This window comes from Ranitomeya imitator, chromosome 6 (genome assembly GCF_032444005.1).
Source record: "Ranitomeya imitator isolate aRanImi1 chromosome 6, aRanImi1.pri, whole genome shotgun sequence".
Classification (NCBI taxonomy): domain Eukaryota; kingdom Metazoa; phylum Chordata; class Amphibia; order Anura; family Dendrobatidae; genus Ranitomeya; species Ranitomeya imitator.
In genome coordinates, this window is record NC_091287.1 from 510,253,822 (window position 1) to 510,274,006 (window position 20,185).

At 46.6% G+C, this 20,185-nt stretch overlaps 1 protein-coding gene across 2 annotated transcripts in view; it reads left to right on the top strand.

The window, feature by feature from the left end:
- Positions 1-20,185, top strand: part of EMC2 (ER membrane protein complex subunit 2) — an 81,280-nt gene that overhangs the window by 22,462 nt on the left and 38,633 nt on the right. For both annotated transcript variants that reach the window (XM_069731779.1, XM_069731778.1), the window contains exons 4-6: positions 11,253-11,317; positions 15,626-15,711; positions 18,782-18,839. In XM_069731779.1, coding sequence (XP_069587880.1) covers positions 11,253-11,317; positions 15,626-15,711; positions 18,782-18,839 — 209 coding nt within the window. The remainder of the gene's footprint in view (positions 1-11,252; positions 11,318-15,625; positions 15,712-18,781; positions 18,840-20,185) is intronic.

Here is a 20,185-nt window from a genome sequence, read left to right on the forward strand (position 1 = left end):
TCCACCCAACTCTCCTGTCTGTGGTGTGTCCAGTGGAGAATGGGATGTCCTGGTGGGCATAGGTAGCCAGCGATGGCACCCACACTGACCTAACAATTAACCTACCAATTAGAATGGAGATGCTTTATGTAGACGGGTAAACCTCTTTAAATAAAAGTTGTTCCACTAGGAAATCTTTTGTCCATGATGTGTCTTATCACATTTTTTTTTTTTTAGGGGTCTGGTGTTATTCTGCATTTTACCCTCAATGGGTTGTTAGAAATAAAGCTTACAGAGAACTGGATTACCGTAGTTTCCTTTACTGCAGGATTCTCCCGGTCCATGCGCGTGTCCTTCTCATTATGAAGATACTCAGATATTTCTTAATGTCTGCCAAAAAACTCACAGCGGAGTGCAAAGACCTAACAAAAAATGCAGGTTTCGGCAACCGCCGTTGTTTTCAATCGCCCCTGATCCATAATATAAGGTCTGGATTGGAAGAAAAATGCGGTTGGACCAGAGTTTAGCGAGAGTCGTACGTTTTGTATTTGTGGCATTGCACATACCTAATGGAAAACAAATATGGGGCATCAGTAGATGGCAAACAGGTGAATTCTAGTGATGAGCGAGTGCGCTCGTTACTTAGTTTTCTCCAAGCACACTCGGGTGGTCTCCGAGTATTTCAGCTTGCTCGGAGATTTAGTTCGTCAAAACAGCTGCATGATTTGCGGCTGCTAGATAGCTTGAATACATGTGGGGATTCCCTAACAAACAGGCAACCCCCACATGTATTCAGGATTTGGATGTTTCGCCCCCAGCTCTAAAAAACTATAGGGAGAAAAATACTTTATCTAAAAAACTAATTAAAGCTGCCAAAAAGGAAACAGAGAAGCACATTGCTAAGGAGAGTAAAACTAATCCCAAACTGTTCTTCAACTATATCAATAGTAAAAGAATAAAAACTGAAAATGTAGGCCCCTTAAAAAATAGTGAGGAAAGAATGGTTGTAGATGACGAGGAAAAAGCTAACATATTAAACACCTTCTTCTCCACGGTATTCACGGTGGAAAATGAAATGCTAGGTGAAATCCCAAGAAACAATGAAAACCCTATATTAAGGGTCACCAATCTAACCCAAGAAGAGGTGCGAAACCGGCTAAATAAGATTAAAATAGATAAATCTCCGGGTCCGGATGGCATACACCCACGAGTACTAAGAGAACTAAGTAATGTAATAGATAAACCATTATTTCTTATTTTTAGGGACTCTATAGCGACGGGGTCTGTTCCGCAGGACTGGCGCATAGCAAATGTGGTGCCAATATTCAAAAAGGGCTCTAAAAGTGAACCTGGAAATTATAGGCCAGTAAGTCTAACCTCTATTGTTGGTAAAATATTTGAAGGGTTTCTGAGGGATGTTATTCTGGATTATCTCAATGAGAATAACTGTTTAACTCCATATCAGCATGGGTTTATGAGAAATCGCTCTTGTCAAACCAATCTAATCAGTTTTTATGAAGAGGTAAGCTATAGACTGGACCACGGTGAGTCATTGGACGTGGTATATCTCGATTTTTCCAAAGCGTTTGATACCGTGCCGCACAAGAGGTTGGTACACAAAATGAGAATGCTTGGTCTGGGGGAAAATGTGTGTAAATGGGTTAGTAACTGGCTAAGTGATAGAAAGCAGAGGGTGGTTATAAATGGTATAGTCTCTAACTGGGTCGCTGTGACCAGTGGGGTACCGCAGGGGTCAGTATTGGGACCTGTTCTCTTCAACATATTCATTAATGATCTGGTAGAAGGTTTACACAGTAAAATATCGATATTTGCAGATGATACAAAACTATGTAAAGCAGTTAATACAAGAGAAGATAGTATTCTGCTACAGATGGATCTGGATAAGTTGGAAACTTGGGCTGAAAGGTGGCAGATGAGGTTTAACAATGATAAATGTAAGGTTATACACATGGGAAGAGGGAATCAATATCACCATTACACACTGAACGGGAAACCACTGGGTAAATCTGACAGGGAGAAGGACTTGGGGATCCTAGTTAATGATAAACTTACCTGGAGCAGCCAGTGCCAGGCAGCAGCTGCCAAGGCAAACAGGATCATGGGGTGCATTAAAAGAGGTCTGGATACACATGATGAGAGCATTATACTGCCTCTGTACAAATCCCTAGTTAGACCGCACATGGAGTACTGTGTCCAGTTTTGGGCACCGGTGCTCAGGAAGGATATAATGGAACTAGAGAGAGTACAAAGGAGGGCAACAAAATTAATAAAGGGGATGGGAGAACTACAATACCCAGATAGATTAGCGAAATTAGGATTATTTAGTCTAGAAAAAAGACGACTGAGGGGCGATCTAATAACCATGTATAAGTATATAAGGGGACAATACAAATATCTCGCTGAGGATCTGTTTATACCAAGGAAGGTGACGGGCACAAGGGGGCATTCTTTGCGTCTGGAGGAGAGAAGGTTTTTCCACCAACATAGAAGAGGATTCTTTACTGTTAGGGCAGTGAGAATCTGGAATTGCTTGCCTGAGGAGGTGGTGATGGCGAACTCAGTCGAGGGGTTCAAGAGAGGCCTGGATGTCTTCCTGGAGCAGAACAATATTGTATCATACAATTATTAGGTTCTGTAGAAGGACGTAGATCTGGGGATTTATTATGATGGAATATAGGCTGAACTGGATGGACAAATGTCTTTTTTCGGCCTTACTAACTATGTTACTATGTTACTATGTTACTTCACCCCCGGGTACCTCACCTGTGGGAAGTTATACCATCCAGCTGCCATACCATCACCCCACAGGACCCCTTTAAGCAGCGTCGGTCCTTACTGACTGAATACCACAGGTGGCGTCATGAACAAACTTTATTCTTATAGTTCTTTTAAAGAACTTTCCCTTTACTTGGGCGCCCAGGGCCACAGACCGGGTCGCAGCCACCGTGACGGGTCGACTCAACTTGGCGTCACGAACAGGATATACCCGGGGGCAAACTGCAAACCTCCTATAACCAAAGTATTCAAGCTGTCTAGCAGCCGCAAATCATGCATCTGTTTCAACATAACTAAATCTTCGAGCACGCTGAAATACTCGAGGACCCCCCCGAGCGTGCTCAGAGAAGCTCGAGTAACGAGAATACTCTCATCACTAGTGATTTCCTGTCATGGCTCCGTGCACGGACCTCCTGCTGACTCTGTGATAGACTTGTGCCTATACTCAGCCAAAAACATGGAGAGGAGGGATAGAGCAGCAGTGTGGACCAATAGCGAGACAGGGGGTGTGTGTCAGACTACCACAGGCTCCCTGTGGACACTGGAGCTTCGGTGTAGTCACAGACCACAACTAGGTCGTAAATGTAGCTTAGCTAAAAAGGCTCTTATCAAGATTGGTGGAAAATAAGCAGATATACATACTGATTTGCATATATTTGTTAACGCCAATTTAATACTTCATTCACGGTCTAACCACATATCACGACGGATTGATCGGCTGCATGCCTCCTGATCCAGCCTCCTATATGCTGTTTAAAGGGAACCTGTCACCCCGAAAATCGCGGGTGAGGTAAGCCCACCGGCATCAGGGGCTTATCTGCAGCATTCTGTAATGCTGTAGATAAGCCCCCGATGTTACCTGAAAAAGAAGAAAAAGACGTTAGATTATACTCACCCAGGGGCGGTCCCGCTGCTGGTCAGGTCGGATGGGCGTCTCTGGTCCGCTGTGGCGCCTCCTATCTTCTTTCCATGACGTCCTCTTCTGATCTTCAGCCACAGCTCCGGCGCAGGCGTACTTTGCTCTGCCCTGTTGAGGGCAGACAAAGTACTGCAGAGCGCAGGCGCCGGGTCTCTGACCTTTCCGGCGCCTGCGCACTGCAGTACTATCCTCTGCCCTCAAGAGGGCAGAGCAAAGTACGCCTGCACCGGAGCCGTGGCTGAAGATCAGAAGAGGACGTCTTGGAACGAAGATAGGAGGCGCCGCAGCGGACCGGAGACGCCCATCTGACCTGACCAGCAGCGGGACCGCCCCTGGGTGAGTATAATATAACGTCTTTTTCTCCTTTTTTAGGTAACATCGGGGGCTTATCTACAGCATTACAGAATGCTGCAGATAAGCCCCTGATGCCGGTGGGCTTACCTCACCCGCGATTTTCGGGGTGACAGGTTCCCTTTAATTTGGGTCAGGAAATCCACTGCTGAGCTGGACACCGTTGCCCGTGCTCGGACCATCAACGTGAGACGTGTGAAACCTGCCTAATTAAAACATGAGTGGTGAGACACGTCCCTTACAGCCTAGCGTTCCCACTCTGTTCTCCAGATTGTAATTTGTTTGCTGTGTAAGATCTGTAAAATATCAGAGACGTCAGCTCGGTATTGGCTGGCGGCACGGTCATCACGGTGGGTCGTCTAAGCAGGCGCTTGCAGGACTTGTTAGGTATTCCCTCTTTCACGTTCATACCCTCTCGCTCGGTCTCCACAGGATTGTGTTCTGCTGATAATTAGGTCTCCTGTCAGCCAGGCGCCTTCCAAGAATAACACATTCCAGGAAATGGTCACCTAACGTATAGGAAATCCGACCCACTTTGGCACGGCACTATTATTTGGTACCTTTAAACAATATTAAACTGAGTTCCAATAGCAAAAGCTCATTTATCTTTCAAAGCTGTGAACTTTGGCAGTGCAAAAACTTTTTTTTTTTTTTTTTTTTTTAAGGTAAAAAAAATAGTTGCTTTTGCTGTTTTAGTTTGGTACCAGACGAAAAATGTTGATTTACAAGTACAAGACTGATTTGAGTCCTGGAGCTTTTCAGCACAGGTGGATTCAGACGCACCTTCTAATGTCCTCTAATCTATCGCGACCAGTTAATCAGCTCATATATAGATTATAAAACATATATATTTATAAAAAAAAAAGCATCAGCATGCCAGCTGTGTACATTATAATCCCAAAGGCTACTATAAAAACCAATATACTGGTATGAAATTGAGAATGAAAAGTTTGGAGTGGTAGCATAGTGTTTACTCTGTACAGTGCACAAATTATTATTGCCGCCAGCTCCTATTAGCACCAAAACATAAGTAAAATATTTATCTAAAATTTAAAGCAGCACTCCAGTATCTAGTTTTTTTATTTTTTTTTATTTATCCTTTCACCAGGCTCCTACTAGTATTACTAGTAATACTAGCTGGTGTTACCTTATTTACTTACTACGGTATACTCCACTTCATTTGGGTACTATGATCTCATTGAGACAGTTTGGGAATTACATAATTTTATGCTCTCTAAAGGGGGTCATAATGTCAATATGAAGAACAAAATACTCTTATCACAGTTTCTGATGATGATTAGACAGCTCCTGTCACAAAGTTCTAATGGAAAGCACAGTTCAGCCTCCCTGACTGAAAGCTTCTTACAATCTTCTAGCTTATTTATTAGAAGATGGAGAGGATAGTCACCCTGTTGTACTGGCTCTAGATGTCCATGCGATGCTGTGCTGATTAATTTAAAGAGCACAGGGAAGCAAAACGCTTATTTGAAATCTAGTAATCAAGATGAAACCTGAAAAGAAAGAGGAGGCGAGCGTTCCATACACTTAAATTGTAAAATCAACTATAGGCTCACATATAAAACCCAGTGTGATCCAGCTAATTGGAATTGCGGTTGATTGAGAAGAAATCTGGTACCTGGCCATTTACACAGGCTTACGGTATAAAACATTTCATGGGGGCGCTACTTTATCCTGTATTGTGAGAAGTGCAGGGCGTCATAGACTATCTAGTGAAGGCTGCACAGAAAGAAAAAATTCACTGGATTACTTCTTTAAAAAGAGTAACAAAACTGGTGACTATGAATAGTAAAAGATTTTTTTTTTAGACCTAATCGGCATTTATGAAGGGATAACTTGCGTTACGTATGTACACTTTTTTGCCCACTTTATTAATGGCTACCTCCCTTTCATGATTGCAGTTTTGTGGTATGAAAATTAGACCTGTGACCCCAGAATGCAGCATAGAGTTGTGTGATCGAGTTTTCTGGGGATCAACATTAGAATGGGAAATGATCAAGTGATCTGAGCAACTTCAAATGAGGCATGGGCCATCTGTGCTAAACCAGCCAGGCCCATTAGAGAAAAAACTACTACTTGTTCAGTTTTTTTTTTCTAATTTAGGTGTATAGATTATATCAAGAATGGTGTGATCAAGGAAAAATATGTAGGTAAAGAGGAATCCCTAGTTGCAAATAACTACATGACGAATAGTTCAGAGGAAGATGTCGAGAATCGTTCTGACAAGCAGTGGCGGTCAAGAAAATTGTGGCCATATACCGTACATTGCTCAAAAAATAAAGGGAACACTAAAATACCACATCCTAGATATCAATGAGTTAAATAATACAGTTGCAAATTTTTATTAATTTCATAGTGGAATGTGTTCAGAACAATAAAACATAACAATTATCAATGTTAATCACAATGAATGTCCCATGGAGGTCTGGATTTGTAATGATACTCAAAATCAAAGTGGAAAATCAAATTACAGGCTGATCCAACTTCAGTGGAAATGCCTCATGACAAGGAAAAGATGCTCAGTATTGTGTATGGCCTCCACGTTCCTGTATGACCTCCCTACTGTACGCCTGGGCATGATCCTGATGAGGCGTCGGATGGTCTCCTGAGGGATCTCCTCCCAGACCTGGACTAAAGCATCCAACTCCTGGACTGTCTGTGGTGCAACGTGACGTTGGTGGATGGAGCGAGACATGATGTCCCAGATGTGCTCAATCGGATTCAGGTCTGGGGAACGGGCGGGCCAGTCCATAGCTTCAATGCCTTCATCTTGCAGGAACTGCTGACACACTCCAGCCACATGAGGTCTGGCATTGTCCTGCATTAGGAGGAACCCAGGGCCAACCGCCCCAGCATATGGTCTCACAAGCATGAGGATCTCATCTCGGAAACTAATGGCAGTCAGACTACCTCTGGCGAGCACATGGAAGGCTGTGCGGCCCTCCAAAGAAATGCCACCCCGCACCATTACTGACCCACTGCCAAACTGGTCAGGCTGAAAAATGTTGCACGCTTTCCACGGTGTCTCCAGACTCTGTCAGGTCTGTCTCATGTGCTCAGTGTGAACCTGCTTTCATCTGGGAAGAGCACAGGGTGCCAGTGGCGCATTTGCCTATCCTGGTGTTCTGTGGCAAATGCCAAGCGTCCTGCACGGTGTTGGGCTGTGAGCACAACCCCCATCTGTGGACGTCGGGCACTCAGACCATCCTCATGGAGTCGGTTTCTAACCGTTTGTGCTGACAGATGCACATTTGTGGCCTGCTGGAGGTCATTTTGCAGGGCTCTGGCAGTGCTCCTCCTGTTCCTCCTTGCACAAAGGCGGAGGTAGCGGTCCTACTGCTGGGTTGTTGCCCTCCTATGGCACCCTGCACATCTGGTGTACTGACCTGTCTCCTATTAGCCTCTGGACACTACGCTGACAGACACTGCAAACCACCTTGCCACAGCTTGCATTGATGTGCCATCCTGGATGAGCTGCACTACCTGAGCCACTTGTGTGGGTTGTAGAGTCCGTCTCATGCTACCACAAATGTGAAAGCACAACCAACATTCAAAAGTGACCAAAATATCAGCCAGAAAGCATTGGTACTGAGATGTGGTCTGTGGTTCCCACCTGCAGAACCACTCCTTTATTGAGGGTGTCTTGATAATTGCCAATAATTTCCATCTGTTGTCTATTCCATTTGCACAACAGCATGTGAAATTGATTGTCAATCAGTGTTGCTTCCTAAGTGGACAGTTTGATTTCACAGAAGTTTGATTTACTTGGAGTTAGATTCCGTTGTTTGTGTTCCCTTTATTTTTTTGAGCAGTGTACATTGTCTGTGCCCAAGTAATGTCTGAATGCACAGCTCCACGTTCCTTAGCATGGAAGGACCATATCAGCAGATGACCAGTTCAAACTTCGTTGCCGTCTAGCGGGAAAAGAAAGACCAGGCCTCAGTTGGCTGCAGAGAGCAAAAATTGGATTACTGAGCAGTGGAAATAATTGTACATGCTCCGATCTGTGTTACACCATGCTGATGGAAAGGTCAGAATTTAGCTCTAGAAGCACAGGTATATGAACCCATTTCTTAAATATCAGCAATTCAGGCTGGTGGAGGTAGAATATTGTTGTGGGGGTATGTTGTCTTGGCACACTTTTAGTTTTCTGATACCTAAAAGGTTGTTTGATTCCAAAGTCTTCCTGAAGCATTGTGACTGGCCAAGTTCATAGCTTCATGGAGGGGCCGCATAGTCTTAGATTATTTTTGCATTATTTAAGTGACCGTGATGTAATGGTCTGGTCAATACAGTGATACTCTGAAATTATAAATCTCTCCTAAATAACACTGACATTCTGTACTATCTGCCTGTGCTTTATGCAGTTTGGTGTATTTTTCTGAGCACCATCTATTTGTAAGAGCTGACTGGATGAAATCTTTCACAAGCAGGAGGCATGGAGACTGGTCAAACTGTATCAAACGGTGCGTTAAGACACTGCAGCATAAGAAGAATGGCAGAACTGTGTCACTGATCTTCTCACTGGTTGCCATTAGATAGGAGATACCTCTCCTAGGACCAACACCTCCCTCCGCCATCGTGCAAAGATAGAGACCTCATAGAAAATCTAGACTGCTTTAAACGATTTGTACCAAGATAAGTTATCCCCTATGCTTAGGATAGGTAATAACTTGCTTATCATGGCGTGGGGTCATCCTGTGGCACCTTCATTAATCCAGAGAGAGGGCATCTGCAAAGTCCCATCTGAACTGCGTGAAGGTCAGACACATAGGCCATTACTCTATTCATTGTCCATGGCTGGCACTGCACCTTGTCCATAGACTTTAATAAGCAGCAACTTTTATCTAATTTCTCACCGAGTCTCTTCACTGAAAGCAGATTCTACCATTGACACGAGAGTGAATGCTAAGTTGGGGGAAGAGGTATCTTTCTGTAACAAGATATTTTACAAAATTCATATTCAGTTGTTGTCTTCATGGGGAAAAAAAAGACCAATCTTTCTGAACTGACCTTCCAAAAATGCATTGAAAGAGAATAACTTTACACAAAGGTTCTGGAACAATAAACTGTATTTATTTGATGCTAAACTGCTCCACTTTGTGTGGGGGACATCATATGTGAAGGGGCTTTATCAGTCATGCTATAGAATGAACAGGTGGGGGGAGGCTCCTGCTGCAGTAGTTAGTGAGGGGGGACCAGGCTGATTTCTTGGGCTGCAGAAAATATTTCTTTGCTTAATTGTAAGATGAAACAATAGGATCAAAGCAGCAATGAGATTAAGGAATGAATTGCAGGGATGTTATTTTTACTTTTTGTGCATTTTCTATGTTTAGTGTAAAATTCTTTACAAAACCTCCTTTCATTTTGGGTAAGACATGGAAGCACAGCGAGCCTTTTTGCAGCAGCATAGATGTTGCCAACCATCATTTTTCTTCTTTTTTCTCTCACATTGTAGCCATTCCTGAATATATGCATAGATGTGAATGGCTGATAAGGCCCCTCTCGCTGTCCCGGCTGCATATTTTCCTAACTTACACTAACACCGTAGATCCTACTTGATCTTGGACTTGATTTCCTTTCCCCTAGACCTCGCTGTTTCCAGCTCGTGCTTTATTACTGTATTTTTCCTTTCTGTGTTACTTTTAGTTTGTCATGGGGTTCGCTATAGTCGTCAGTGTTCAGAAGTGAATTCCTGTTCCAAATCAGTGTATTTTTTTTCTTAGCTTTTCAACTCAATTTGTTTGTCCCATATGTGCTAAAGTTATTCTGTCTGGTCCTACCCCAAAAATGCAGGGCCCGAAATGGATAAACAACACATGGCTGGAGCTCATGCTGCGTTATAAAAGGTCCCTGTGCTTTCTATACTTTCAGACAGCCTCATATAATATCATAGAGAAAGTGATCGACAATCTGCAAATTACTTTATGTAAAAATAAGTCTTCCCACAAAGAAAAAATCACCCAAGTGCAGCTATCGGGTATCTCTGTTCTGTGTAACTTTCTGTCCACTGCCGTTTGTCAAGTGTAGTCCTTCTCTAGCTGCAGAAACAGGAATATGAGCAAAAGGAGGTTCCAGCACCTACTGTGCTGTCTGAATGCTGATTTGAAGAGAAACCTACCACTCAAAAGGAGGGGAGGATGGCAAGTTACAGAACATTGGGACAGTTTAAAGAAGTACTCCCATCAAAGATTGTATCCTCTTAATATATTGCATATTACACAGCACTGTGTACTTACAATTGCTCATTTTGCCTTTCTACCAAGATAATTATTCTCTCCTCTATGTAGAGACAGAAAGTCTCTTGTCCCTGCATTTGTCTTCCACTCATGACCCAGATGCTCTGCCACCCCCCTCTGCCAAAGACTTTTGCAGTGACTCGTGACTCACACAGAGAAAATTGACCTCCTGTTTCTACATAGAGCTTAGAAGGATCCAGCTAGTCAGTGTTTAATCACATGATGTCATAGACCTAATGGGAAAAAGAAGTATTATCTGGGTAGAAAGGCAAAAGGAGCAATTGTAAGTACACAGTGCTATATAATATGGTGACTGCAGTATATTAAGAGGATAAAAACTTTGATGGGAGGAGGAGGCTTCTTTTAATGGAGGAACCCGACTGTGCCCCAAAAGCAGCTTTACCTTGTTAAGGGCAGTGTAAGACCATGTCTTACTACAGGTATAGTTAAAATTCCATTTAATGGAGGGTTCGCTTTCATGTAGGACAGTAACTTGGTAATAATCTTTTTTTCTTGGTGGATTTTAATGGCTTTTTAGTTGTTTTTTTTTTTTTTTTTATTTTTTTTTTCCTTTTTGTGGTCCACAATAATTTTCCTTATCCTGATTGCTTGATGTTCTGAACAAGCAAAGCTGCAGTGTAAAGCATGGCTCAACTACAGATCAGCAGCCTGAGCCGGTGAGGACATCGGAGGTGGATTTTAGACAACCGCAAACTCCCTTTAGATAAGGCGGCTCAGCTGGAGTCGCTCCTCAATCCTTCCCCCTTCCTGATCTCCCCATACTCTTCAGTGGTCCGTACCGGTTTACATGTGGCGCTTATGTTTGGGAAGCCTCTTTCCTATGATATGAGGTTGTGGTGTGTGATCCCTAGTGCCGCGGCCACCGCCAAGAATTTCTCTGGAGAGACATTTCCTTGCTGACAGTCTTCCTTTCTGTCTCTTCTGCACAGTATGGATCATACATGAACAAGTAATGGTTGCCGCCTTGGATTGTGGCCGTGATGACGTAGCAATGGTAAGTCGTGCGTCAAGTGTTGTCCATGGCAAAATGCTACGGGGTCTTCTCCTTCGTCAGACGGTTAGATGACATGTCATTTTTTTATCTTTCGGAGATAGACCTGTGGGACCCATCATGATCATTCTACCAATTACCTTGAATTGGAAATATAGTATAGTTCTTCTGATTTGCTATGTCCCTTACCATGTGCAGGGCATTGCAATAGCTTAGATATCCATGGTTACGACCTCTCCTATCGTGACAAACAGCTCTTAGTGGTCGTAACCATGGATACCTAAACCACTGCAATGCCCTGCACATGAGGTAAGCAACATAGCGAATCAGAAGAACTATACTACATTTCTAATTGGAGGTAATTGGTAATATTATTACACCTACTACATATTGGGATAGAATCTTGGAGATGGGAATTCCACTTTAATGGTGTTAGGAGATGTAGACCCTGTGCAGTCAGTGTGATGTCTGGGCAATGTTCTGTTGCAAACCTCGGGTCCTGGCATTGTGTGACTGTTATTTTAATATGTACGTTCTGACTAAACATTACTGGTAGTGATGAATTAATAGTCACCGGACCCCGGCCCAGAGGCCGACGGGCGAGGAGCACGTGGATCCGTTGGCATCCCTGGGTCCTCTTTTGATTAGCCAGCTTGGCCCGGTATCCTGGTGTGTTTCTGTGACTGTAGATTGCAGAACCTGCGTGCAATATGCACACTGTCAGGCGTCCCCTTCTCTTCCCAGATTCAGCAGGCGGTCACGTGCCGAACAGCAATTGAGAGAAGTGGATGCAAAGCTAATCTGCATGTGACCGCAACTATGCAAATCCTGTGTTTGCGGTCAGGTGGCCGCCCACTCGAGCTGGAAATGGTGGGAAATCCTGACAGTTTGCATGTTGCACATTGGCGCGTTATAGCAATCTGCCGTCACAGAATGATTGCACAAATGTGTTCAGCCCAGAAAACCCCTTTAATGTTGTGTCTGATCTTTGTACCTCTGATATATTCATTCCTGACAAATTACTTTTCTGCACAATGCTTTCTTGTTGTTTTTGCTTTTTTACCCCTCGGTAATTCTTTTCTGTTGAGGGCCATTCAGTTTAATGTCTCGCCATCGCTGCCATGTTTTAGGTCTCTCCGTTCACCCGCAGTGTAATCTTGTCAAATGCAGCTGCATCTCAGTATAACATCCCGCACATGTTCTCGGACATGTTCCTCGCTCCTCCGGCATATGCCGCGCAGGGTTTGTTTAAGTTTGTGTGGTTATGTCATGCATATTTATCATACCTCTTCATCATCGTACACTGAGGTTTTCTGTTCTGCGTCCAAGAGTGTCCGAGATTTGTTTTACTTAAAAGCCATCCAAACGTTTCCAAGTTGTTGCAGATGAAGAACATTTTCAGCAATCTCAAGTGTCAACAGAAATGCAGGAGCCCAGTGTAAAAGTGACAGGACACACAAACACTATAAGATTTACCTGCATCACATATGTGGGCAAAGGAAACACCGCCTGATAGTCTGAAAATATAATTACCTGCCTGTAATACTGCCTGCTGCAGGAAACCTCCCCCCCAATACTGCCTACTGCAGGAAACCTCCCCCCCAATACTGCCTGCTGCAGGAAACCTCCCCCCCAATACTGCCTGCTGCAGGAAACCTCCCCCCCCAATACTGCCTGCTGCAGGAAACCTCCCCCCCCCCCAATACTGCCTGCTGCAGGAACCTCCCCCAATACTGTCTACTGCAGGAAACCTCCCCCCAATACTGCCAGCTGCAGGAAACCTCCCCCCCCCCCCCCCAATACTGCCTGCTGCAGGAAACCTCCCCCCAATACTGCCTGCTGCAGGAAACCTCCTCCCCCCAATACTGCCTGCTGCAGGAAACCCCCCCCCCCAATACTGCCTGCTTCAGGAAACCTCCTCCCCCCCCCCCAATACTGCCAGCTGCAGGAAACCCCCCCCCCCCAATACTGCCTGCTGCAGGAAACCTCCCCCCAATACTGCCTGCTGCAGGAAACTTCCCCCCAATACTGCCTGCTGCAGGAAACCTCCCCCCAATACTGCCTGCTGCAGGAAACCTCCCCCCCCCCAATACTGCCTGCTGCAGGAAACCTCTCTCCCCCAATACTGCCTGCTGCAAGAAACCTCCCCCCCAATACTGCCTGCTGCAGGAAACCTCCCCCCCCCCCCCCCCCAATACTGCCTGCTGCAGGAAACCTCCCCCAATACTGCCTGCTGCAGGAAACCTCCCCCCCACCAATACTGCCTGCTGCAGGAAATCTCCCCCAATACTGCCTGCTGCAGGAAACCTCCACCCCCCAATACTGCCTGCTGCAAGAAACCTCCCCCCCCCCCCAATACTGCCTGCTGCAAGAAACCTCCCCCAATACTGCCTGCTGCAGGAAACCTCCCCCAATACTGCCTGCTGCAGGAAACCTCTCCCAATACAGCCTGCTGCAGGAAACCTCCCCCCCAACACTGCCTGCTGCTGGAAACCTCCCCCCTCAATACTGCCTGCTGCAAGAAACCTCCCCCCCCCCCCAATACTGCCTGCTGCTGGAAACCTCCCCCAATACTGCCTGCTGCAGGATACCTCCCCCCCCAATACTGCCTGATGCAGGAAACCTCCCCCAATACTGCCTGCTGAAGGAAACCTCCCCCCCAATACTGCCTGCTGCAGGAAACCTCCCCCAATACTGCCTGCTGCAGGAAACCTCCCCCCAATACTGCCTGCTGCAGGAAACCTCCCCCCCAATACTGCCTGCTGCAGGAAACCTCCCCCAATACAGCCTGCTGCAGGAAACCTCCCCCCCAACACTGCCTGCTGCAGGAAACCTCCCCCAATACTGCCTGCTGCAGGAATCCTCCCCCCAATACTGCCTGCTGCAAGAAACCTCCCCCAGTACTGCCTGCTGCAGGAAACCTCCCCCAATACTGCCTGCTGCAGGAAACCTCCCCCAATACTGCCTGCTGCAGTAAACCTCCCCCAATACTGCCTGCTGCAGGAAACCTCCCCCCCCCCAACACTGCCTGCTGCAGGAAACCTCCCCCAATACTGCCTGCTGCTGGAAACCTCCCCCAATACTGCCTGCTGCAGGAATCCTCCCCCCCAATACTGCCTGCTGCAAGAAACCTCCCCCCCCCAATACTGCCTGCTGCAGGAAACCTCCCCCAATACTGCCTGCTGCAGGAAACCTCCCCCAATACTACCTGCTGCAGGAAACCTCTCCCAATACAGCCTGCTGCAGGAAACCTCCCCCCCAACACTGCCTGCTGCTGGAAACCTCCCCCAATACTGCCTGCTGCAGGAAACCTCCCCCCAATACTGCCTGATGCAAGAAACCTCCCCCAATACTGCCTGCTGCAGGAAACCTCCCCCAATACTGCCTGCTGCAGGAAACCTCCCCCAATACTGCCTGCTGAAGGAAACCTCCCCCCCAATACTGCCTGCTGCAGGAAACCTCCCCCCCAATACTGCCTGCTGCAGGAAACCTCCCCCAATACTGCCTGCTGCAGGAAACCTCCCCCCAATACTGCCTGCTGCAGGAAACCTCCCCCCCAATACTGCCTGCTGCAGGAAACCTCCCCCAATACTGCCTGCTGCAGGAAACCTCCCCCCAATACTGCCTGCTGCAGGAAACCTCCCCCCAATACTGCCTGCTGCAGGAACCTCCCCCCAATACTGCCTGCTGCAGGAAACCACCCCCAATACTGCCTGCTGCAGGAACCTCCCCCCAATACCGCCTGCTGCAGGAAACCTCCCCCAATACTGCCTGCTGCAGGAACCTCCCCCAATACTGCCTGCTGCAGGAACCTCCCCCCAATACTGCCTGCTGCAGGAAACCTCCCCCAATACTGCCTGCTGCAGGAACCTCCCCCCAATACTGCCTGCTGCAGGAAACCTCCCCCAATACTGCCTGCTACACCCCTTGTAACAGCCATCCTGCCTGTAAAGTGTCTGTAAACCATCTCAGTGCCTCCCTCTACACCCCTATAAAATGGCGCCTGCCCCGACCTGTCCACATAGTTGCGCCTACCTCTGCGTGGCTCCGGCGCGGCGCCGTGTAATGGTGAACTGAGTCCAATGTTAAAAAATATATATATATATATATAAAATAAGTAAAAAGAAAAAAAGAGAAAATGTGTTTTTCTAGATGTATTTTGTTGTTGCTGCGTTCTACCTGCCAATGTCGGTCTGTGCTAAATGTTTTTTTCTTTAACCCCTAATGGTAAACAAGACTGCTAGGTTCTGTAAGGAGATGTGTGTTTTTAATGCTGGCCATTAATCCGTGCCCACTTGTGCTTGTTTGCAGTCTTGTCTACAAGAGCTACGAAGGCAGTTTCCTGGCAGCCACAGGGTAAAGAAACTCACTGGCATGAGATTCGAGGCCATGGAAAGGTAACATAATGGATACCACGCATTCTTCAGATGTCCCATCTTCTCTGTGCTGCCGCTTGGGGCATTTAATCGCTTCTCTGTGTATTTGGAGCGTTTCCCCATACCTGGAGAATTATTATTGTTACCTGGAGAACGGCGGACACAAAGGGGTTTGACCTTTTCCTGATGACTCCTCTTAGGGATTGGACTGCCCTTCTAAACAGCGTATCGGATACCCATCACACGTTAAGGGGGTTGTCCACTATTCATACACCTTCTCAATCAGCGTTTTTGCCCCCAGTAACGTGCTCAATACGTATGCTCAGCGTCAGTGGGAGAATGGCTACGGAGGTGACTGTAAGTGTTTTTTTTTTTTTTATGGGGGCAGTTGTCAGAGTCGTGGACAAACTCCTTTAATTGATTTTCAATTTTTGGTGGGAAATGTCGCCATATTTGTTTTTTTTTTTGTTTTTTTTAAACATACTGCATTTATAGTATTAGTTATACATTTCTTACATACGGTAAGGATATTTTGCTCCATTATTTTGATTTCATTGAAGTACCCTTTTTTTCCCTAGCCTATTTCAGTAAGTCGGTTTACTAGTTACACCCTTGACAAGTAAGCCGAGACCTCTGCGGAGACATGCCTTCGACTATGCTATCAAGGAGTTGTTCAGGACTTGGATGTTGATGACCTATCCATGACTTATCCGTATCAGACGGGGCAGGATATACACAGATACAGATCCAGCACACCACCGCCCCATACACCGTGTCAGGATTGTTCAACGGTATTTTTGCACAAGTCCTATTGAAGTGACTGGAGGCTGAGATGCATTGGAAAAGTCACTACACAATGTATGGAGCTGAGAGATCCTCACCTATCTGGTATGGATCCTATGCTAAGGATCAGTTATTAATATGCAAGTCCTAAACAATCCCTTTAACTGGGAATTAAATGGAGCATCACTTCCTAAGGCCGTTCGATGTTGTATGAGTGCCAGCCATCTTTGGTTTTCACAGATAGCACTCGTACCTGTAATAGTCCATGGGGCCATTTACATGTCCGTGATTTTTCGAGAACCAGAGATCCGTGTAAAATAGCGGAGACATGATTAATACGAGGGTCGGATTAAAATTGGCAATGCAAGTCAATGGGTCCGTGAAAAAAATAGACATTGGTTTCAGGGCACTGGCAACAATCAGCAGCCTCTTCACTCTCATTTTTTCCAAATAAAACGGACACCCTGAAGAAGTGTGTTCCAGAGGTCTGACTGCTTCCACGGGCGTGACTGCTTCCAGAGGTCTGACTGCTTCCAGAGCTCTGACTCCTTCCACGTCTCTGACTGCTTCCAGAGGTCTGACTGCTTCCAGAGGTCTGACTGCTTCCAGAGGTCTGACTGCTTCCAGAGCTCTGACTGCTTCCAGAGGTCTGACTGCTTCCAGAGGTCTGACTGCTTCCAGAGGTCTGACTGCTTCCAGAGCTCTGACTGCTTCCAGAGGTCTGACTGCTTCCAGAGGTCTGACTGCTTCCAGAGGTCTGACTGCTTCCAGAGGTCTGACTGCTTCCAGAGGTCTGACTGCTTCCAGAGCTCTGACTGCTTCCAGAGCTCTGACTGCTTCCAGAGCTCTGACTGCTTCCAGAGCTCTGACTGCTTCCAGAGCTCTGACTGCTTCCAGAGCTCTGACTGCTTCCAGAGGTCTGACTGCTTCCAGAGGTCTGACTGCTTCCAGAGGTCTGACTGCTTCCAGAGGTCTGACTGCTTCCAGAGGTCTGACTGCTTCCAGAGGTCTGACTGCTTCCACGTCTCTGACTGCTTCCAGAGCTCTGACTGCTTCCAGAGCTCTGACTGCTTCCAGAGCTCTGACTGCTTCCAGAGGTCTGACTGCTTCCAGAGCTCTGACTGCTTCCACGTCTCTGACTGCTTCCACGTCTCTGACTGCTTCCACGTCTCTGACTGCTTCCACGTCTCTGACTGCTTCCAGAGGTCTGACTGCTTCCACGTCTCTGACTGCTTCCAGAGCTCTGACTGCTTCCACGTCTCTGACTGCTTCCACGTCTCTGACTGCTTCCACGTCTCTGACTGCTTCCACGTCTCTGACTGCTTCCACGTCTCTGACTGCTTCCACGTCTCTGACTGCTTCCACGTCTCTGACTGCTTCCAGAGGTCTGACTGCTTCCAGAGGTCTGGCTGCTTCCCTCGGGTCTGGCTGGCTGCTTCCCTCGGGTCTGGCTGGCTGCTTCCCTCGGGTCTGGCTGGCTGCTTCCCTCGGGTCTGGCTGGCTGCTTCCCTCGGGTCTGGCTGGCTGCTTCCCTCGGGTCTGGCTGGCTGCTTCCCTCGGGTCTGGCTGGCTGCTTCCCTCGGGTCTGGCTGGCTGCTTCCCTCGGGTCTGGCTGGCTGCTTCCCTCGGGTCTGGCTGGCTGCTTCCCTCGGGTCTGGCTGGCTGCTTCCCTCGGGTCTGGCTGGCTGCTTCCCTCGGGTCTGGCTGGCTGCTTCCCTCGGGTCTGGCTGGCTGCTTCCCTCGGGTCTGGCTGGCTGCTTCCCTCGGGTCTGACTAGATCCCATGACACATGTCACACAAGCCCTGGGAAGCCCGGCACCAGAGGGGAGTTCAGTACAGGCGGTTATTATTCTACATGGGGAGTATTTTTTTATTTTTTTTTCCTTTGAGATACACGGGACCTAATTATTTTTTATTTTTGTTTTTTAGTCAGATTTTTTTTTCCAATATTGAATTGTGTAAAGTTGAGAAAAAAGGGAAATTGAGAGCGGCCCGACGTTTAAGATGTTGGGAGATCCTTAAGTAGTTAACAAAACCAAAATAATCAGATGTCTGGGGGCTTCTTGCCCCTCGCCGGTATGGCGACGTGCCCGGCACATAGACTTGCCCTTGTTCCTATCTCTCGCTCGCTGACATATGGCGCAGTCTCCTGATTACCATTTACATGGAAACCTGGACTGTGTATAAGTGTGTTTCTGAGGAGCGGAGTATATCTCTTTACGCTGACTCTCTGGGTTGTGTTTTTTTCTATGGATGTTTTCTGGAACTCATTTTCCATAAGCGGTTTTCACTTTCCTTTTTGGAACAGGTATGATGATGCTCTCCAGATATATGACAGGATATTACAAGAAGATCCAACCAACACAGTAAGTCAAATATTGTGACTGTTCTCGGTAATTTGAGAGAAGCCGGCTGAGTGCATACTCTTGGCTAAGAAAATATTGCTCCAAATCATTCTCGCTCTCCCACAGGGAAATCTATTTCTTTTTAATTATTTTTTTTCTTTTTTTTTCTTTTATTAACTTGGACATATTGTTTTGCTCGCACGCTAAATACCAGAGAAGCACAGAAATTAATAATAGCTTTCCTTGCTGGAGCGACGGGCGTTGGAGAAACTTGCTTTCCGCATGGACCCTTGCGCTGACGGGAGTTTTGGAATATCGCGGCCTGTGCGGAGTTAACTAGACCTTTAATATTGAGAAGTGCGTTACACAGCGACTTCATTTATTCAGACCTCCCAAGATTAAATAGGACATTATTGGACGCCCTGCTCATCAAGAAACAGATCCGTCCTCCTGATGACATATCCATGCAGAGCTCTCGAGGTTGTCGGGAACACTCCACCTTTCCTTCCTACTTTACATCATGTCCTGCGATATTTCTGTAATGGGGGCCTGTCTCATGGATCGGCAGCACTAAAAACCTCCACCATCACATTACTTGTAGCCCTACAGACATGGGTTTTATGTTCACTTTTGCAAAAAAAAAAAAAAAAAAAATCACCAGAATTGCTTATTAAAAGGGTGTTCTCAAGTGTTCAAGTTGTCCCCTATCCACAAGACAGGGAATAACATTGATCACTCTGGGTCTGACCGCTGTGGCCCCCATCAATCCCGAGAACCAAGGCTCTGGTGATCCTCGACTGCATGGCACGGTGGTCAGTTATGCTTATTCTTAGGCTATGTGCACACGTTCGAAATTGTCGCTGAAATTTCCACTTCAATTCCGCAACTCCCTGCTGCGGGAAATACGCATGCGGAATTGGCATGCGCATTCCCGGTAAACACAAGCGTTTTGCAAGCGTAATTAGCTTGTGGATGGCTAGCGTTTTCCAAGCGGTCTGTAGCATCGCTTGGAAAACTGATTGACAGGTTGGTCACACTTGTCAAACATAGTGTTTGACAAGTGTGACCAACTTTTTACAATTGATAATGCCTATGCAGCATCAATAGTAAAAAGATATAATATTAAAAATAATAAATACAAAATCGTGATATTCTCACATACGGCGGCCCCCGCAGCCTTCCCGCTCCTCGCGATGCTCCCGGCAACTCCCGTTCCCAGTGATGCCTTGCGACAATTACCCCAGATGACGTAGCATCGCACGAGACCGCTACGTCATTGCGAAAAAGCATCACTGGGAACGGGAGCATCGCGAGCTTCGCTAAGGCCTGGGCTGAGTCCGGGGGCCGCCGGAAGGTGAGTATTGTAA